Here is a 21,510-nt window from a genome sequence, read left to right on the forward strand (position 1 = left end):
CCTAGGGAGTGGAGCACAGAATATAAGATATTACATGTGAAGTGACAATTGAAACAAGATTCCACCCACCCTACTGTTAAACCTTATTAACACCCTAGAAGATCTCAAATCAGCTTACTTGATTAATGTAAGCCATATTCATCGTTCTCTCTGATAAAGGTAATTTACACTTGGATTGCCCAAGTGTAAATTGATGTCCAGGTCTTCATCCTGGTGTCAGTTTGCTATATTAAGGATGGCATGACAGTAGGGATGGCAGGGCTTGAGGAAGGGTGGCAGGAAGTAACCATGTCACATACAAAATAGACACTGTATTAGTAATTTTAAATGTCTGACCTCAAGCTTTAAAAAATATCAGAGGATAGAAATAGAAATTCAGTCAAATAATAAGATTAATATACCAAATAACTATATTCTTTTCCACCATTATAATGGCTTGTTTCATTTCTTAATTGCTCAGCCAAGTAATTTGAAAGTGTGATATATTTCTAAATATTTCATTTTGTAGCCTGTACAGATCAGATTGCTTTGTTTTCATTAATGATTTAGTGAAACTTTCACCGATACTAATGAACCAGCAACAATTTCCCTTTGGCAATATGAAGCTAAATGCTACATGGAACTTTAGTGGCATAACCTAAGTTAAAGTTCCTCCCTTTTTCTGGGATCTTCCCTCACCCCAGGTAAAATCCTGAGGAACAACCCACAGCAGAACCTGTTGAGACGCATACAGTAAAGTAATATGTCTGCATTACTGAAACCTTGAATCATGACCTGGCCATCTGTATATAGCTTTATATTTCTTTCAGAGTACCAGACAAACATTAAAAAACCCCACAAGAGACATGTAGCAAATTAATTTAGTGTGTTATATTTCTGAAAATTATAGTGAATTGTACATTTTCTTAGTTTGTGGGACTTTCCTCTTTATCAGTTTAAGTTCTGAATGTTAATTTTTGTATCTTTTATGATCTTTTTCTTTTTGTTATTCAAAGCAGAAAATGAAGAGAGTTTTGTTAGAACTGTATATCTACAGTAATTTCCTATCTATTGCTTATCTTACTCATGCAAATATCCAAACGCAAAAGATTTCTCCAATACAGGGAATGTCAAAACCCACTTGCTCTACTCATATTAATAATTTCACAAACTTTGATAGATTTATATATATGAATAAGACAGGTTTGCCCCACCAGGCACCAAATAGTATTATAACCTTTTAAAATAATATTAATATAATTGGGATTCTAGACTGAGAACTTACAGGTCAAGATTTTAGGACATATATTGTTTTACAATGTGGGTTTATTTCATGAATATCAAAATAAGGAACTATGCCATGAACCAGTAATAATGTGGGTAGGTCCTGTGTGAGCTTCCCACACACAGCTCTGCCAATAAACTCTAATTTTGAACTGCAACAATCCTGCTAGTCCAGTCTGGATGGCCCCTTGAGCCGAGATCTTTAATCAAGTTATATTGTGTAGTTGTTTCTGAACACAGAGCACACAATAAGAAACTAAAGCAAAGTCACAAATGACAAAGTGTATATTGATGTAAGACAAGAGAGCCTGGAACAATCAAGATTTTCAGAAATAAATTCACATATGCTAAGTCTTGGCACATAGAAAATTTCTAAAGTGAAAATTGTTAATGTTTTCAAACATGAGGTTAAAGTCAAAGTGCAGAAAAGATCTTGATGACAGCAGCTTAACTAGTGGTGATGTAAGACATGCTATACCCAGCTGGAGTCCCTATGCCAGCAGTAGCGTGGGAACTGCTCTTTCTTTCTCAATGTTCCTGGGGCATAAGATACCTAAAGGGGGCAGGGAAGTCTGGTGAGAGGAGAGAGCCACAGCCTTTCACCATCACTTCCAATACATCTGTCAATATAGCTGGCAGGCTTTTTGTACTTAACACAGCAGGTTCCTTTAAAACACTCATATTTTCTTAGTATATGAGTTGAGCCTAGATACATTAATTTTTTGATTGTCCAGTGTCTGTCCTCAAATGATAAAGGGTTTATTTGATAACTTCTCATTGATCTTTATCAAATAACTTAAACCCTAAATATAATTATGCAGCAGTTTTCTATCAAAAGAAATATTTTACTTACCATCAAAGTCCACATCCCCTACTAATTTGGTCTTCCCTGTAAGAGGGTCGTGGATGTGGTTGATTCCTACATCAATCACAGTGGCACCTTCTTTAACCATATCAGCTGTAATCAACTTGGGAATACCTGAAATCATTAAGACTTATTTGATTAGCAAAACCATGCATAAAAAATATGTTTTCAGTTGTCACTTATATTAAAAACAGAAAACATTGTGTTAGTCTCTCAGTAGCTTTTTTTCTCCTATGTACTGTACGTAGAAAATATTCAACAATTATTTTGTGGTCTTGGATTTGCATTATGAGGGTCAGAAGCAAAGCTGCTCACAAGACTTGAGCCTAAGAGAGTAAACACTCCATTAGGCCATGTAAGATACTATCTCTACAGCAAATTCTTTGTTTTTTTATATTTTAATATGCATCTTACCTTTCCTTTGCTGATTTCTTGTTGGAGTGAATCTGTAGCTGTGATGGTCCAGGAAATATTTAATAGATTTCATAGACATTAGGGCTGGAAGGGACCTCGGAAGATCATCGAGTCCAGCCCCCCGCCCAAAGGGCAGGAAGTCAGCTGGGGTCATAGGATCCCAGCAAGATAAGCATCTAGTTTGCTCTTGAAGGTGTTCAATGTAGGCGCTTGAACCACCTCTATATTCATAGATTGTAAAGCCAGAAGGGACCTCAAAGATCATCGGATCCAGCCCCCTGCACCAGGCATCAGGTGACCCCAGCAAGATGACTATCCAGTCTCCTCTTGAAGATTTCCAGGGTAGATGATTGCACCACCTCTGGAGGGAGCTTATTCCACTGCCCGATATAGCAGTAAACTCCTACCAAGTCCCCTCTCAGCCTTCTCTTTTTCAGGCTGAAGAGTCCCAGGTCCCTCAGCCTTTCCTCGTATGGCTTGCTGTGCAAGCCTCTAATCATCCGGGTGGTCCTTCTCCGTACACTCTCAAGTTATACCATGTCCTTATTAAAGCGTGGCGCCCAAAACTGGATGCAGTACTCTAGTTGGGGGTCTCACAAGTGCCAAGTAGAGCGGGAGAATCACCTCCTTGGTCTTGCTGGAGATTCATTGATTGATGCATGCCAGAGTATTGTTTGCCCTGCTGGCAACAGAGTCACATTGCTCGCTTATATTCATACTGTGGTCTATTATTACTCACAAGTCTCTTTCATTCATAGTGCTGGTCAGGTTGGTGTTGCTAGGCCTGTAGGTGTACATTCAATTGTTGGTCCCCAGGTGAAGCACTTTGCATTTCTCAACGTTGAACTTCATCTGGTTCTGACTGGCCCAACTTGCTAGCCTGTCTAGGTCCACCTGTATCTGAAGCCTATCTTCAAGCGTGACCACACTTCTCCATAACTTGGTGTCACCTGTGAACTTGGCCAGTGAACTCTTCCCCTCCTCATCCAAATCACTGATAAAGATGTTGAAAAGTACAGAACCAAGCACCAACCCCTGAGGGACACTGCTGCCCACTTCTCGCCAAGATGACAGTTCCGTTCATTAGGACTCTCTGGGTCCTACCCCGCAGCCAGCTTTGTACCCACCTAACTGTCTCGCAGGTAAGCCCACTGTCTTCCAATTTTCTTGTTAAAACATTGTGGAATACCAGATCAAAAGCTTTTTGGAAGTCAAAGTATACAACATCCACCACTTCTCCCTTATCCAGGTGGCAAGTCACCTGATCATAAAAGGAGATGAGGTTGGTTAGACAAGACCTGCCCATGATGAATCTATGCTGGCTATCATTCAGAATCCTACCTTCTACAAGCCTATTGCACATAGACTCCTTAATTAATTTTTCCAGGATTTTCTCTGGGATAGAAGTTAGACTAATTGGCCTATAGTTACCTGGGTCCTCCCTCCTCCCTTTCTTAAAGATGGACACATCAGCCCTCTTCCAGTCCTCAGGGACTTCTCCGGAGCACCACAAGTTTTGGAACAGTTTCGCCAGGGGCTCCACGATGATGTCGGCCAGCTCCTTCAGCACCCTCAGATGGAGTTCATCCGGTCCTGCTGACTTGTATATGTCTAATTTTTTTAATTGATCACACACCAGTTTTATGGCAACAGTAGGGAGGCAGTCATTTCTGCCCTGCTCATTCTGTACCCTATCTGGCATGATTTTCCCCGTGGCCCAGTGAAACACTGAGGCAAAGTAGTCATTCAGGAGTTCAGTTTTCTCCTGAGTGTCTGTAACCAGCTGTCCTGAGTTGCTGAGCAGCGGCTCCACACTCCCATTTGCTTTCCTCTTGTTCCCTACATACCTAAAGAAAGACCTTTTGTTGCCCTTGATTCCTGTTGCTAATCTAAGTTCAGTTGCTGCCTTAGCCTTTCTAATTTGTTCCCTACAAGTGTGGGCTGTTGTTTTATAGTCCTCCTTGGGCCTGTCTATGCAAGATGCAAGAATTTTTTAGGGTGGTATCTTATTGGGCCAACTGCATAGTCGGGAGAGATCTTAGACAAGATTTCTGGCAGAAGGTACCCTTCCTCAGAGACAGTCTCATTTAGTGGTGGATGAACATAGGAAGTAGATGGTTTGGAACTGCATCACCACAGGTAACTATACCCTCTTGCATACCCTGGGGTGCTATGAATCCTTTTAAGGGTGCCACACAATATTAGCACAGTTAGAAGTGCAAACACCTATACAATTCACAAGATAAACCCAGAGATTCCAAAAGGAATGCATAGTGTCAAAAACATTTTGACCTGTTGAGGTCTTATAATTCTTTGAGACAGATTAATTCCATTATGTTTCCCTAATCAAAAAAAAGTGAAAGCTAAAAGCTGACATTTTCCAAAGGGTGTCTTGAGTGCAAAAAGGTTGAGAACCACTGGCTTAATGTACAGCATCATATGTGTAATGCTGCTGTTATATGCTTTCCAATTTATAGATTCATAGATTAGGAAGCAGATAGTGGATAAACTGGCAAGACAATTTTGGACTCAAATGCTAGTGATATGTAGTAACTTTCTCTCTTCTTTGCAAAACGTGGAAACACCATTAATAACACTAAAGTATACTAATGTTTGACCAAGATCTGTTCTGCGATGAAGAATGGCTAGTTGGGGCTGAACCCGAGTAAGTCAAGGTTACTCAGAAGGCCAAAGTAAACACAAAGGAGTCTGAAGCAAGAAATAGTCTTTGACTGAAGATACACACCCATAATTTGTAACTCTGTTCACAAATTAGGTGAATGCCTAGATTCTTTGCTGATACTAAGCTGCCACAACGCAACCTTGATAACAAAAAAGAAAAACAAATGTCACTATCTACGACTAGTAAGGAGAATATTCATCATCCTGACAGATGATGACCTGGCCTAAGTAATACCTACACCTCCTTCAACTTCCAGCTGGACTACAACAATGCAGCCTACTAGGATAAGAAGCCTCAGCAGTAAGAAGTACAAACAGGTATAGAATAGCAGGTCTCTTCAGCTACTGTGTTAACAAAACTTTTTCTTGGGTCACTATGAAAGATCCTGGTAACAAAATTCATTAAAAAAATATAGGGAGCAAGCAAGAAGTCTGCCTTCATATCTACTGGTTATAGCAGTTCTGGTCTGTAATCCCAGTACTGGTTTGTTTTATACTAGGTAGTTAGAAACCATGTAGGCAGCAAGGACCAGGACCCACGACTTCGTCCTCCCAAAGGAGTGTTATAACCAGTACAAATCTACAGAGGCAGATTACCATTTCCTTGCTCTTCTTTTGCTCCTATGACCCAAACTCTTATGGTATTCTTACACATTATACTAAACCTGCTAACTGCACTTACCACACTAGTGTCCAAGTGTTAAAACAGTAAAGCATGTGCTGAATGTCATCATGGCATAGTACCGTTAGCCTTTTCCAGAAAGGAGTATCACCAAATCATATTACCTAATGTGTTAAGCTAATGTCCAACTGCTCCACAGAGACAGTATGATCAGGAGACTCCAGTGTGATAGGGGGTGGGAGCCTGATAAGCAGTTGTTGCCTCCTGCTTTCACTGCTCAAGAGAAAACTGGCTGTGGTGTGGTAGGGCTGAGTGGGAGATACAAACAGCTCTGGGGCTCCAGTGCCCCACATTGCACAGAAGTCAGTTCAAGGCCCCCATGCAGAGTGGGCACTCGGTCCAGCTCTTGTGTGGTACCACAGTTGCTCCCAGCCACTGCACCACAGCACACTAGAGACTTGAACTAGCTCTGGTGTGGTGTGGGAACTGGCTCCCTTGCGGTGTCAGGGTCACTTCCAGCCCCCATGCCATATTGGAACTTTGAACTGGCTCCAGGTGGGGAATGGGGAAGAGGAAAACAGACAAGCAGCTCTTTGTCCAGCTCCCAGCTTCCGTACCATATTGGGCCCTTGAATTGGCAAGGATGAGGTGCTATGCGAGGGAGTTGGGGAGTGGGATTGCAACAAGCAGCTGTTTGTCTGGCTTACAGCCTCTTTAATGCACCAGAGCCTTGAACTGGCTTCTGTGCAATCCCAGAGCCAAGACTGAAATTCATCAGCTTTTTGGACTCAGCCCTGGGACCCCACCAGAGCTGGTTCAAGAGCCAGTGGGGTACTACGATTTATATTTAGATTATAGTAAGCATTAATGTGCAACTGCTCAGAAAACTTTCTAAGTTATATTAATACGATCTAACTATAACAACACATTAAAAATAACATGTAACAATACCCTTAGTGGCACTGTGGCACAATTTCAAAGGAAAGCAGAAAGATTCCCCTCACCCAGACTATTTTATAGCCTAGTGATTAAGGGCTTTCTCCTAGAAAGAATCTGAACTTAAATCTTCTACTTTCTGGGTAAGGTGAATCTAGAACCTTAGCTTTGCAAGGACTTAGGCAGAGCTAAGATGCTTCCTAGGAACAATCTGAATTGCAGTGAAATTTAGGTAGGAGTTAGGTGCTATGATGTGCCTGAGCCTTCCATCTGAATGACTCCTGGACATGTTCAGAAGCCCTCACTTAAATACTTAAACAACTCTGCCATCCAAAATGAATAAACTTAATATATATAGTAGGTAATGAGTTTTGTAGTGACTGGCCCAGGGTCACTTTGAATCACTCTTTGGAATTTAGGCACCTAAAATCCCCATAAAGCAGTTAGACATCTAGGCTAGGGACAGACATTCAAAAAGCCTGAACTGATTCAATCTCTGCAGGTTAGTTTAACCTGGCTAGGCTGAATCCGTTTGTAACTGTACAGACATCCCAGAAATGCAGGCACATGCCTGCAGTGGCTCAGGCTAGAAGCTGGGGGGGCGCTATAGCACCCCCCCCTCCCCCTTCCACAGTGCTGAGCTGAGGGGAGCATGGCCAGGCTCTGGCAGGACACTGATTAGGGAGGGGTTCCCCCCCACCCCCACCAGTCAAGGAGGGAACTGATAACACAGTGTTTATCACCCCTAACTCAGTGTTTATCAGCCCATTAAGAAAACAACAGAGGGATATTACCAACTATGTGCTGATTCTGCGTTTTTTCCCCCCATCTGCTACAGCACGGACCTTAGCCAGTATGTAGTCTGCTAGCTAATGCTGAGAGGTGTCTGTGTAAGTCAGAAGGGATGGGGAGGGGAGAGGAGGGGGGGAGCAGGGGGAAGTCAGGCAGACGCCTGCAGTCTCTGCCAAGTTCCAGCCAGGGAGCAGAGGGGAGGGGCCAGCTCTGCTGTGAAGCAGAGAGCCCAACCCAGCCCAGAGAGCATGCTGGGATGCTGGAGGAGTCTGGTTTAACTTAAATCAGCAAGGGATCTGGGACAGACATTGCATAAACTGGTTTGACCCAAATCAGTTAAGTCTGATACTATATTCAAACAGGTTTATCTCAAGCCGGTTTCAGCCATTTTCAAACTGGTTTAGGTGCAGTGAACATCTGTTCTGTTACAGGTTTAAACCAGTTTCTGATCATTTAAACCAGTTTGTGTGTAATGTCTGTTCCTAGCCTAGACTAGAGAGCCAATCTCAATGTGGCCTGCAGTCTTTGACTCTTGGGAGTTGTACACTAAACCCTTATAAAAATGACTTTAAAATGGACCCAATTAGTTGGGTAATACATAATAATAAAAAGTCCCAAAATTAAATAAGTAGGGATATTTTCCAATGCCTGCTTACCTACCAACTCAGAGGAGATCAGCATCTCAGTTACTATTCCTAAAAATGTTTACTTTTAAAATGAGTAAATCTTCTAAAGGTGTGGTATGGAATACATGGAGTGCCTCCTTTGCCTTGCACATCACACATATGGAATTATCACAACTGTAGTCTCACCACAAAGGCAATAGAGAGAAGTAAGGAAGAAGCAGGTTCAGGAACCTACAGCCTCTGCTGCACTAGCAGCAGAACAGGTCAGGCACACTGGACCATCCCAGGGAAAATTAAGTCTGAATATTTCCCCTGATCTGCGAAAAACTCACTGGGATTACAACTTCATGAAATGTAGTCTCTCCCTGAGTTTCCATTGGGTCTATGCAACTCTACACCACACCCAATACTGATCTATGTGTAGTTTGCACAATTTTGCCTGAGGATTTTTCATCACGCCAAGTATACCTCATGTTGTGTAATGAGTGTTGTATAATACTCCTTTTACAAGTACCAAGAAGAAAAATTAAGAGGAAGAGGTACTGATGAATTGGTACTAAATAGTTTCATTGTAAGAACAATTTTTGCAATGTTCTTGGTTATTTTGTCTATGTGGGTATCTATTCTGCAAGAACAGACTGTTCAGAGCTGCTTCAGAAGCTATGTTAGATCCTCACACTAGGTCCTAATGTATTAGTAAGAAGCATTACTTACAGAGGAACATTTAAGAAAACAGTTCAACATCCATTATTTTTTTCTATTAACATAATGTGAATTCTAGTTAGGCCTGCATTCATGTGAGAGAGCTAAGCTTAAGACCTGAACTCTTGCTTGCTCTTAAATTGGCACATTAAGGAAGTAGCACATTTAATCCATGCACCCTTGAAAAGGAATGATAAGTTTTAGACTCTATTAAGCCTCTTCAGCCAGAAGGATAGCTAGCAAGGCTTGGGGTTAAGAACATGGAAGAATGACTTGAGTCCTATATGCTCTAAGGGAGACTCGAAGAACTGCTGTTGTAATTGTGTTTTATTATATTTTTAATAGATATTTGAAATAACAGCATGTGTTGCACAAAGTCTGAACTCTTTCTCTTCATTTAGAAGTCAAATCTGAAACATAAGTATTTTTGTCTACATACATTCAAGAATATCAAATCACTGAACCTTGGTAATTCATAACTTGGTCAGTTATGAATTACAGAAACTCCATTCTTTTGGCAAGTACCCTGTTTACTTCTGCATACTGCAATCATATGAAGCAGAGATGAACAATGCATATATATAGTATTAAAACACCTGCATTTGCCAAGGTTGTCCTTCATCTGAACAGCAAGAAAGACATTATTGTTATCTGACTATGGCCTCTAGCTGATATAAGGAAACCCTGCTGTCAGAATCTGAATGACTCACTACTGTACATAAAATTTTTAGTTTACATAATTACACCTGTATAACCTGTGCACTGACTGGTTCCCTTTCTTGAGTTCACTCTCAAGTCTCCCTAAGGGAAAGGTGTCATATGTGATGAGACAACAGTTTATGAATCTACAAATTTGAAGGGCAGGAACAGAAGGCCAGATTTCATCTTAATTATAATAAGTAGTCCCACTGAAACACCTGAGAGAGCATGAATGCCACCTATTTAGATAGTAGGACTGGTATGGTGCTGTAGCGGTGATGGTCCAGGGAATACGTAACAAGATTTTTTTTAACAACATTTTTACTGGGCCAACTGTGTAATTGGGAGAGGTGTTTAGACAAGCTTTCTCTTCCCTAGAGTTGAAAAAGGGCACTCTATGTCCAAGAAGTTGTCTAACACCTCTCCCCACTATAGTGTTAATCCAATCAAAGATACCACCCCCCAAAAACCTTACTTTTCACCTACTTAGATGATATATTTAAAACAGCTAGTGATATAAGAGTTGTGGAAATCAAGCACTTGGCTAGATTTTAACAGCTGCCACTGTAGTATCAAGGATACTTAGTATTACCTGCAGCTACTACTATAATGTCTGCCAGTTGGGTATGGATCTTCAGCTGCTCTTTTGGAGTGTATCTGTGAGTAATCGTCACTGTAGCATCACCTGTAATGTACAAGCATTGAAGTTAATTGACATTTATAAAATCATTTTCCAGAACTTATTAACTTGTGCAAATGATTAATTACAGAGGTAGCTAACAAGTGGCATGGACAGCTTGTGTCTGTGGCATGCAGCAAACTGGGGAGAAGGGATGCAGGACAGTGGCAAATAGGGCAGGAAAAGGAAGCAGAACTGCAGATCTGGCAGGGGAAGGGATTGGAGTGACACTTGGGGAGGGCTCAGAGCTAATTTGTGGCATGCCTATCAAAAATGTTGGGCCCCACTGATTAATTAGACTTTGATGGATTAAAACAGTAGGGACAATTATATACATTTTTCTCTTATGCTACTAATTGCCAGGACAAAACTAGGGTGTAGTAGACACTAACCTGAATGAAAGAGATTTAGGCCTGTCCCAGTAAGTCAATATTATCAAGTGCAGGAAATGTTAATGCTCTTGGGCAACTGGAATTGTGTAACAGAACTCATACAAAAATAAGTAGCTTCCCAGGTGAAATGTTATGACCACTGATCTTAACTTTCTTGTAAAGAAGAGAACATTCAGTTGTCTGACATATTTGTGGTATACTTTCAACTTTTTTATTTTGGCCTGCAAATAAAAGACTAAGCGTGTCTTCACTTCTTTAGCATTCCAGGATGCAGACATTTTAAGACCAGAATCTGCACTGTTTAAATATGTCCTTCTTCTCTGGTCTGATGGAAAGATCAGCAGAGGCCACAGAGAAGATAATTCCATAAAATAGCTGTGGTGGACTGTTCTATTTTTCTGATTATATTAGTTCTCATTCCCCCTCCAGGAAAAGAACTAAGGGGAGGCTGATGCATCATAGAATCGTCAAATTCAGAACTAAGAGGCTCACACGTTTAACCTCTGAAAGAAAAGCAGTCTTTGTGACAGGAAATCTAAGTAGGTTTTTTTTTTCCATTAGAGTAGAAGGAAAAGTTTGTTTAAAGCTGAAAAGTGCTTCAATGCCAATTTCATCAAAGATTTCCTTCAAAGGAAAGAAGCATCTGCTTGTTTAAAAAAAACCCTATTTTAATCATGCATATAACCACATAGTTCTTTGAAATCATGAAAAAGATGAGTGAATAAAGAAGAGTAGGCCATAGGAATCCACATTCAGTGCAGTGGTCATAGGCTTTGTACAAACCTCAAATAAGGGAGTATTTCTTTTTATCTGTGATTATGCTAAAATAGCATCTGCTCCTCTCTATATATCACTACCTCTGACTCAAGAATAAACGTGGAGAAAGAGCTCTTACTAATATTTTTGTGTGCTCCTGCTGAATCATCCTACTTGCTTGAAAATTTAGTAGATATGTGGAGAACATAATCTCCTCTCTGAGGAAACCATCAATTTCCTATCAAATGGATCAGACAAGGAGGTGTTGCCATCTACAGGAGAAAAAAAGATTTCTAAAAACAAATTACCACAGCTGAATCAAACTCAGTAACCCAATGCCAAAATTCAGATTTGTTAAGAAAGAGTTTGTACAATTTTCCAAATAGTTAAAAGAAGGAGATTCTCATCACAGAGATTCCAGCTTCTGATAGCATCTAATTGGATAAAGCTAGGAAGGAAAATTCTCTCAGAGTACTTAGGACTTTTCACTCATCTTTTCTTCTGTTTTTACAAAATAATTTAAAGAAGCTATGGATGCCATCTAGTTTAAATCTTCATCATTTTGATTATTTGCATTTAACATTTCTATATTTCTTTAGTGTGTGTGTTGCTTACTTCTTGGATTTTTTTGGTGGAAGAGTACTCACTTTAGAGAAAGAAGCTTTGAAGAGATATAAAATGGTGATTTAGGTTTGATGAAGAACAAGAAAAGTTACATCAGGAGTTCATAAATATTTAAAGTATGGCTCTACTCTGAACGTGATTGTAAACAAGAGCGTGTGAGGTTCTATGTTTACATTCTGAAGTCAATGAAGAACAATAATATTTTTAAATTTTACAAATAAATCTATATCATATACATAAACAATGTATTTTCCACCTTCACATTCTCCTTTCAGCTGGTCAAGCAAGTCAAGCTGTTTTTTCCCCCCTTTTCTCACATATCAACACCAGGAAACCTCATGAAAACTGTATCTGGTTGGGCTATAAATGCTTTTTAAGAACACCCAGAATACACCTCAACGTATTCTAGAAAGGACTGGTGTGAGTGGCTTGTGGACATCATTATTGGTTTGTTGACTTGGTGTGGACAGGTAAAGAAATGGAAGAAGGAAATGGCTATTATAGAAAGTCAGAAAGATAAAAGAATTCTGATTTACATATTACTTTTTGGAAGTCAGGTAGTACTTGGCTAATAGGTGGTAGAGTCAAATATGGTATAATTCAAATTATAACATTTAAAATAATCAGGACAACTGCGCTCTTTTAAAATTGTTATTAATAGGAACAAAGTTTTACAACTAATATCATTTATTAATTTCCATTTTATCTAAATAGGATGTTCCATTTTTTTATTGCAACAAAAGAAATTAAAGTCTTACCTAAGTCACCAAGACACTTCATTTTCCAGTTAAAGACATAGCGTTTTAACAATATTTTAACTTTCCATTTTGATGTTTTAACCAGAGGCTTCTCAGTTTCTGTTTATAGCTAGTTTGTACAGGAACATGAGAAAAGCAGATATTCTTATGCATTTCACCTTTGACTTGAGATGGTGCCTTCACTGAATTTATCAAGAAAAACATACCAGCGATAATAGTTTAATCCTTAATGTAGCAGGGCAAATGTCAAAATAGGGAGAAACACCATACATAAAATTAGACTTTCAATTTTTTTTTTAAACGAAAAATATTACAAGTTATGGCCATGTTATAATTATTACCTGGATTTAATAATAATTAGAAAATTCAGGAAAGCTTCTCATAGCAGCTTAAACCTTGTCTCCTTGCTCTAATTAATAAGCTTGTTGTTCAGCAAATAATAAAAACATTATAAAGGAAACTTCATTTGACTGCAAATATTGCTACAGATTACAAATAGCACTTAAGCCTTTATGTCTACACAGTGTGTATACAAATTATTTTTAACTTTTCTTTCTGTTTTATTGTCTTCATATAGGTTAAAGTCTTAACACACAATTTCATATTTCCTGTCTATACTTTAGCCCATATTTTTATTTAAAAATTAATATACATTAATATTTATAGTTAATTTATTTCAATACATATATATAAAGCAGCAACACTCCCCTTGTTTTACAATTCCCCCTAATTAGGGACCTAATTTTTGGCTATGCTTGAGGTGAATTTGAAGGAGGCCAATAGAAACCAACATGGCTAGCAGCCACTGGGTGCATCAGATGTAGCTAGAGATCAAGGCTCCTCTAAATAATATTCTGTGCCTCATGATTTCCCCCCAGAATCACCTAGCACAGCACCAGCTGTGCAGAAGCAATCCAAGACTATTCTGCTTGACTACATGCCATAAGGAATTCCCGCCTTTGCCTATGGAGCCAGAGTAAAGGGGCCACAGCATAAGACAGAATCCAGTCCTCTGTCCCTGTAATTTAATCATCTAATAAGAAACTGTTATTAGGTATGGAGGGAAATCATTCTGTGTGATCTACTAGAAATACATTACAGTAATATCTTAGAGTCCAAAAGGCAAACCTACAGTTTGCCAAACCCACAGAAAAAAAAAGCAGAGGGGACAGCATGCACCACTCAAAACTTGAGCCAAAATAGAGGGAGCCATGCTCCAGCTGCAGGCCAGACTCGAAGCAGCAGGATCATTGCTGCTGCAGCACTAGGAGGCCCCCAGGATCCTAGGCAAGGCTCCTGAAGCCAGCCCAGTGCTGGCTCCAGCCTCTCCCGCCCCACCTAAGGTAACTTGTCATGCACCAGAGGGCACATGACACATGCATTCCCTTGGGACAACTAGTGGTGGCACAAGGTATGACGCTGCTAATTGTCCCTGGGGAACCAAATGTCCATGCTCATAGGAGTGCGGCCATACAGGGTAAACATTGAAAGACCAAATAAGATAATGCTTCCTTTCTAGAAGGCTTAACTGGATAACAATATATTATGTAGGGTACAGAAGGGCTGTGCGAAGCTTTGGGCAGTGATTTGATTCAGAGGAGATTCAGCCCAATTCAGTGGCCGAATCTCCAAATCCGAATTGGATCAGGGGACCAATAAAAAGGTCCAAATCAATTTGAAGCTCTCCAGATCTTAGGAAAAGATTCAGAGAGCTTCGATTACTTGGGCAGTCCCCAATACTGCTGCAGCAGGGAGCTGGAGCCGAACTTGAAGCTGGTAAGTAGCGGGGCGGGGGAGCGGGGGCTAGAGGAGGGGGAAGGGGACCATGGGGAGATCCCTGCCAGGCCCCATCCCCTGCCTGCTCTCCCAGCCCCAACCCCCGTCCACTCTCCCCCACAGCTGCCCTGCCCTGCCCGCCCCAGGTCTGGCCCTTTAAGAAAAAAAACACTGAAAAAAAACCTGGTACTCACCAGCTCCTGCAGTGGCCTTGGGGCTCTGGGGGGCTTGTGCAGAGGCCCCCACATGGTGCGGGGTAGTGGGGGCAGCAGGGATCATCCCCGCCAGGCAGGAACTGGTGAGTTCGGGGTTTTTTTTTCCTTAAAGGGCCAGAGTTGAGGTGGGCAGGGCAGCCAAGGGGGGGGGGGGGGGCTAGGACAGCGGGGGGTACCATAGTCCCTCCACACAGCATGGGGCAGTGGGGATCGCCCCCCACCTGACAGCACCCAGTAAGTTGGGAGTTTTTTTCAAAGTGTCGGGAGTTGGGGCCCAGTAGGGAAGTCATTACTGGGGCTGGGAGAGCAGGTGGGGGATGGGCCTGCATGATTCGGCCGAATTGATTCGGAACAGTGATCGAATCACCGAATCGAATCACTGTCCCTCGAATCGGCCGAATCCAAAGCGAATACTAGCTGTTTCACACAGGCATACAGTACAGCATGAAATACCACATTTTACTTGAATACTAAGGTGACAGATATTCAGTTTTTGAAGAGAATACAAGAGATGGCAAAATCATTCACTGGCCATAAAAAAACATGTTAGCAACTTAATATTTTTTTTAATTTAACATATTATGTTTTAAGAAAGTTGCACAAAGGAAGTTTTATTACAATGTACAAATATTGTTGCCATGAAATCATGAAACAGGTAGAGTCTGCATGAGGAAATTTAAAGAACTGAGTAAATACCGAAAAAAAATGTAAAACTAGCCCTTTGTTTTTTCACTGGAAACTCTTGTGCCATGAAAGGGTCAGTATACAACTATTCAGTTGTTTATGCAGTTATCTAAATGCTACTTTTTTTTTCTGGTATGATTTCAAATATTCTGCATCAGTGACAAAAGTGACAATGCTGGTACATGAATAACAATGTCCAGGAAATAGTGCTGTAGTACAAATACGCTAGATTTTAGACACAATGCCTAAATTTAGACATAATGCTTTATTTTTGCAACATGCTTCTGTATCCAATATGGCTTGCAAATAGCTTCTGCACTAATTTTTGCACATAGATTAAGGCCTGCTTAACATATAAGACTGTCTCAAGTGACCTAGAGTTACACGAAGGCAGAGGGTTACTAGAGGCCAAGTTTACCGCAGTACCCCTGTGCAACACACACAGGTGCGACCACATATCCCATAATAAGTTGAGCATAGCTACCTTTGAACTTTGGCATCCTGTGGAAACTTAGATATGACCATGGTGACGTCTTGATATGAAGCTTGTAGAAATTGTAAGACAACCAATAGCTGCATAACACGACAAGGTTCTTTGTTTAGGTAAGCTATAAAGAGACCCCCAGACAATACCTTGGGGTCGACTCTGATTTGGGTTACTTAACCCCTTTGTTGATCGATTGCACAATCAATAAACTTATAATGGACCCAGCCTGAGCGTGTGACTCCCTCCTTGAGGTATTTGGATTAAGCCTCCAGGGGCACGAAACTAGCAATTTGTGCAACAATTTGGCGAGCCAGCCAGGAGACGCTTCTGGCCCACTCCGAGGGTCGGACGACGAGATCGGTGAAGGGGGACGTGGACGTGGCCACCAGACCACTTTGGAGTCTGCCACGGTCTCCGGGTATGTGAGTCGGGACACCCGGAAGGTTAAAGGCTCTCCTTCAGAGGAGTCAGCCAGGCTGAGTGGGTCTGAAGAGAAGGCGCTGGGGTGTTGGCAGAGTAAGTATTCGCTTTCTTGTGTCACTTGGGTAGTCTGCCGGGGAACTCGGGAGTCCGGACATCGGTATTAGCGTTCAGCATGTTGGTCTGAACTTTGGAAGTCCGGACATCGGTATTAGCGTTCAGCATGTCGGTCTGAACATCAGCGCCGGGGACTCTGTTAATGGGAAACATGAGCCGTTGACCAGGTCTGAGACTAAGGTTGAGCCTAGCCTCCCTGACTCTGCCTGACAAGGTAGTGTCGAACGCAAGGGGGCTCAGCTGGAACCTCATGACCCAGTGGACGTTAGACCCGAAAACTTCCCTTAGAGACATGAGCCACTGACCAAGTCTGAGACTAAGGCTGAGTCTAGCCGCCTCGACTCTGCCTGACAAGGTAGTGTCGAACGCAAGGGGGCTCAGCTGGAACCTTGTGACTCAGCGGACAGGACTCTGAGTGAGTGTGTATACTGGTTGACACAATGGGTTCGGGTAGCTCCCGAGAAGAAAACTCTGCAACCCCATTAGGATGCATGCTAAGGAACTTTAGTAAATATAAAGGGGAATATGGGATAAAGATGACGAAGGATGACTTGATTAAATTTTGTCAGTTAGAGTGGCCGACTTTCGGAGTAGGATGGCCGGAGACCGGTTCTTTTGATGTAAAAGTGGCTAATGCAGTGTTAAAGGTGGTGACGGGGGATGGTCATTGGGAACAATATCCGTATATAGATTCCTGGGTTACATCTGTAATGACTCCCATCGCCCCGTGGGTCCAAAAATGTAAAGGAGAAATGTGTAAAATGTTGCTGGCAAAAGACACTGGGAAAAAGCCCCGAGTCCTTGTCAATTCTGGTAGTGAGGTAGATCTGACTCAGGGACTAAGGCGTAGGAATAGAGCACCGTCTCCAGCCAGTACCGACTCTTCGAGAGGAGGAAGCTCGGAGAGTTCCCTGGCGTCATCCCGAACTAGCTCCAGCAGCCCGGGGACTAGCTCCACCAGCCCGGGACCGGAAAGCTCAGAGAGTTCCCCCGGGACGCCTCAAGCAGACCCTAACACTTTGAGGAGGGAGAGAGAGGGAAGCCCAAGAATTCTTGTAGCAACAGACCCCCCTGCTTATAAGGTGAGAGAGAAAGACAATCCCCAGGATCCGAACCCGGATCGCGATCCAGATTACCCTTGGCCATCGGGTGACCGGCCCCCAGGTTGGTGTCCCGAGTACAGGGATGGATGGGCATTGGCACCACCACCACCACCACGCCGACCCATTCGTAGCTCCCGCAATCAGTATCCTCGATACCAGTGTCCGATGAGACAAGTGGCAGTTCAAGGAGAGGAGCCCACCTTTGTCTATGTGCCTTTCCACACATTGGACTTATTTAATTGGAAGAATCAAAATCCTTCTTTTAGGGAGGACCCCGAGAAAATGCAGAGCTTGTTCCAGTCAATAGGGCACACTCATCGCCCCACCTGGGCTGATGTTCAGATGATGTTACATACCCTTCTGACCTCCGAGGAAAGGCGATTGGTACTGGGAGCGGCAGATCGGATAGCTGAGGGGCAAGCAGGGCCAGGAAGGGATATAAGGGACATATGCCCTATTGAAAGTCCCGATTGGGACAACAATTCGCCGGAGGGAAGAGACCGAAACAGCAGATATTTGGGAATTATAGTGGAAGCTCTGGGCAAGGCAGTACCGCGAGTAACTAACCTCTCTAAATTATATGAGGTCCGTCAAGGAAAGGATGAATCTCCCTTGAGTTTTTTGGAACGGTTGTATGATGCCTTTAAGAAATTTAGTAGCTTGGACCCTGAGGCCCAAGAGAATCAGCGCATGGTAAACATGCTGTTTATTGGGCAAGCAGCCCCAGACATAAGGAAAAAGCTGCAAAAGGCTGAAGGAGGACCAGGGAAACCTCTTTTGGAACTCGTAGAAACTGCGTACAAAGTTTATAGAAATCGAGATCAGGTAGCGGAGAGGAAGGAGGAAAAACGCGGGCAGAAGCAGATGGCAATGCTAGCAGCCGCCTTGAGCAAAAATCCGAGTTCAGGCAGGGGACGGAAGGAGATACCTGAGGGGGGGCAAAAGAGAGGAAAAGGCCGACTTCAGCCTGATGAATGTGCATATTGTCGAGAGAAGGGACATTGGAAAAAGGATTGTCCTAGAAAGGACAAAAAGAAGGAAACCCAACCCCTGATTCGCCAGATGCGGGTGGAATCCTCAGGGGAAGACTTTAGTTGAAGGGAACCGGGTCCAAGACCACCACCCTGCGGGCAAATGCCCGAAAGGATCCCATGGTAGAAATAAGGGTTGGTGGCAGAAAATACCAGGCTCTAGTGGATACCGGAGCAACCTTTTCCATGATTCCCGTAAAACCCCCTCTAGCTGAAGAAAGCGGAAAGCGGGTGACTGTAGAAGGAATAGAGGGAAGACAAACCCGATTGCCAGTATGTAAGCCCCTCCTCACAAAGATTGGGAATAATATGTTGGAGCACGCTTTCGTAGTATCACCTGCCTGCCCAGTAGCTCTTCTGGGGCGAGATTTGTTAACAAAATTGCAAGCTGAAATTTTCTTCCGTGAGGATCAAATTGTGGTACAGCTGCCAGTAAAGCAGGGCTCAAATTACCAAATGGCCCTTCGAACAGTCAAGATAGAACCCAAAACCAAAAATTTTGAGACTTTAGAGAATGTTGATTCATGTGTGTGGGCAGATGGGACCCCTGCCCGAGCAAAATGTGTAGATCCAGTCAATAAACTTATAATGGACCCAGCCTGAGCGTGTGACTCCCTCCTTGAGGTATTTGGATTAAGCCTCCAGGGGCACGAAACTAGCAATTTGTACAACAATGCCCACCCATCAAGTTCACAACAGAACTGTGGAAGATTATCATGAAGTAAAACAAGTCTGCAAGGTACAAATAAACTCAAGGGGTTGTTTCTACAAACTTCACATGGCTAGGTTTGTTTAAATTAAATATCAATTTCTATCAGGGGAGAATAAGCACTAATCCAAATTACAAGTGAAAGAAAAGAGGATGTAGGACTCAACTGGCTTGAAAGATAAAGTACCTGTGAACGAGTGACAGAGAGTAAACAAAAGCGCCGAGGTGCCTTACATGCTGGGCAGGGTAGGTTAGGAGAAGAAAAGCAGCTGGCAGCAACAGACAGGGAAAGCGAAAGCAAGCAACACATACAGCATGGATGGCCGGCAGGGCTGCAGCTGGAGACCGGAAGGGAAGAGAAGCAATCATCACACTTCCAGAGCAGCATCTCACTCCAGATTGGAGAAAGGAGGCTGCTCAGACGTATTTCCGGCCCCGGAGAGGGGTGGGGGGGGGGGGGTGTCAATTCTCTGCAAGCCGCAGACAGAGGAGCAGCTGAGCATCCCGGCAGGCAAGCATTGTGAAACTTGCCGGAGAAATGCTGTGGGTGTGACCCTGAGAAGGAGGCAGGCAGAGGCCTGCACACACAAGGTTTCTGATTATCCCTGGAGTGGAGTGACATCTGAGGATCCAGGGGAGAGGCCAGAAGAACCACTGTTCCAGGTTAGAGCCTCACTGCACATGGGAGAGATCCCATTGGGACTGTGAATGCTCATGAGTAGGCCTGTTCAGAGCAATGACTGGACTGATTTTTTTTGTTGTGATTGGGACATGAGAGTCTGACCCCAAGTGAAGAGGACATGGACTGAGTCTGACAAAGAGACTGAGAGCAGTCAGGTTTTGCTTTCTCTTTTTTGGGGGAGATATTTGATAGCAGGCCAAGGCCAGCCCTGGAAGGGTGTGCACCTAACCAAAGCCGATGGTCACCCTGGTGGCTGAGGGCAGAATAATAGACCAACAGGCAGCATTAAGATCTGGCCACAGAGAACTATGAGTGCCACCTGGAGAGGCTAATGTGGGGGTAAAGGGGAGGTTTGGAGCCCCACAGAAGAAAACAAGGATTGAGACCAGGTAGGATCATCTTGGGCATTGCTTCCTAGCAATATAATATCAGAGTAGTGGCAGGCGAGAAACATAAGACCAACTTCCTGGCAGATCAGGTTATCTGAAGCCAAGGTCCACCCTGTCACCGCCTGTAGGAAAATAAGCTCAGGGCAGTGGCAGTAACCCTACAACACCTACAGTTGTCACAGTACCACATACTAAAACTGTACTACAAATCATGACAAACTAATTTCATAGAAATTATTTTTGATTTTATAATGAAGCAAAGAGCATCAGATCACTAATTCTTCTGAAATTTCTGCTAGATGCTGAAGTATTGTATAGGACTTCTGAATATCAAAACTTTGCTACTCCAATTAAATCAACACTGTAAGTAGAAACTTAGAAAGTTTGTCCTATTTAATTAAATTTCATAGCACACAGTATAATGATCTAATTCTTCTTCCAGGGCAGTGAATGGCAAAAATCTCACTGCTTTTCATGGGAGCAAGGTTGAGCCTGAAGTTATTTCCTGATTATGATAATTATAAACATGCAAAGAAGTTTCAAATATCAACCTTCCCACAGAGGCTGAATAGAAAAACTAAATATATGATTAGTACAAAGCTTTCAACATTTAATTACATTAATAATATGTGTCACTATGCTCCTATTAAATATGACTGAAATTAACCGCCACCCATGTTTGCCTCATTTATAAACAATACCTCTGCAGTTTCTAACATTGAACTGATGTTGCAATATCATAATATCTTATTTAAGAGTAAGTAGCATTTGTTATTCTTTCTATATTACAATTATAGCGGCATATCTGTGCCGCTATGATAAGGAAGCATCAGTATTTCCACTATAATCTCTTATTTTAATGAAGAGTGCAATTGGACCATAAACATTTCCCTCAAACTACAAGTTAACATAAACCTTGAAACTTAAAAGTTATTTTGGTTTTCAGTCATAAGAAGGATTTGGTTTTTCCCTTTACAAATTTTCATAATCACACACTAGAAGAAATAGGTCTAAATAAGGGAAGAGTGAAGATAGTGAAAAATGTACATGAGGGGTAGACCCAAGAGACTAAAAGGGTTCTAATGCA

At 42.3% G+C, this 21,510-nt stretch overlaps 1 protein-coding gene across 5 annotated transcripts in view; it reads right to left on the minus strand.

Moving 5' to 3' along the window:
* Positions 1–21,510, minus strand: part of MTHFD2L (methylenetetrahydrofolate dehydrogenase (NADP+ dependent) 2 like) — a 67,128-nt gene that overhangs the window by 15,691 nt on the left and 29,927 nt on the right. For all 5 annotated transcript variants that reach the window (XR_009459954.1, XM_014611560.3, XM_019493540.2 and 2 more), the window contains exons 6-7: positions 10,194–10,286; positions 2,117–2,242 (exon numbers count right to left, since the gene is read on the minus strand). Coding sequence is in view for 4 of the 5 variants with exons in the window: in XM_014611560.3 (XP_014467046.1) it covers positions 2,117–2,242; positions 10,194–10,286 (219 nt within the window). In the remaining variant the exon portion in view is untranslated. The remainder of the gene's footprint in view (positions 1–2,116; positions 2,243–10,193; positions 10,287–21,510) is intronic.

Source organism: Alligator mississippiensis, chromosome 2, assembly GCF_030867095.1.
Source record: "Alligator mississippiensis isolate rAllMis1 chromosome 2, rAllMis1, whole genome shotgun sequence".
NCBI classification, from domain to species: Eukaryota; Metazoa; Chordata; order Crocodylia; family Alligatoridae; genus Alligator; species Alligator mississippiensis.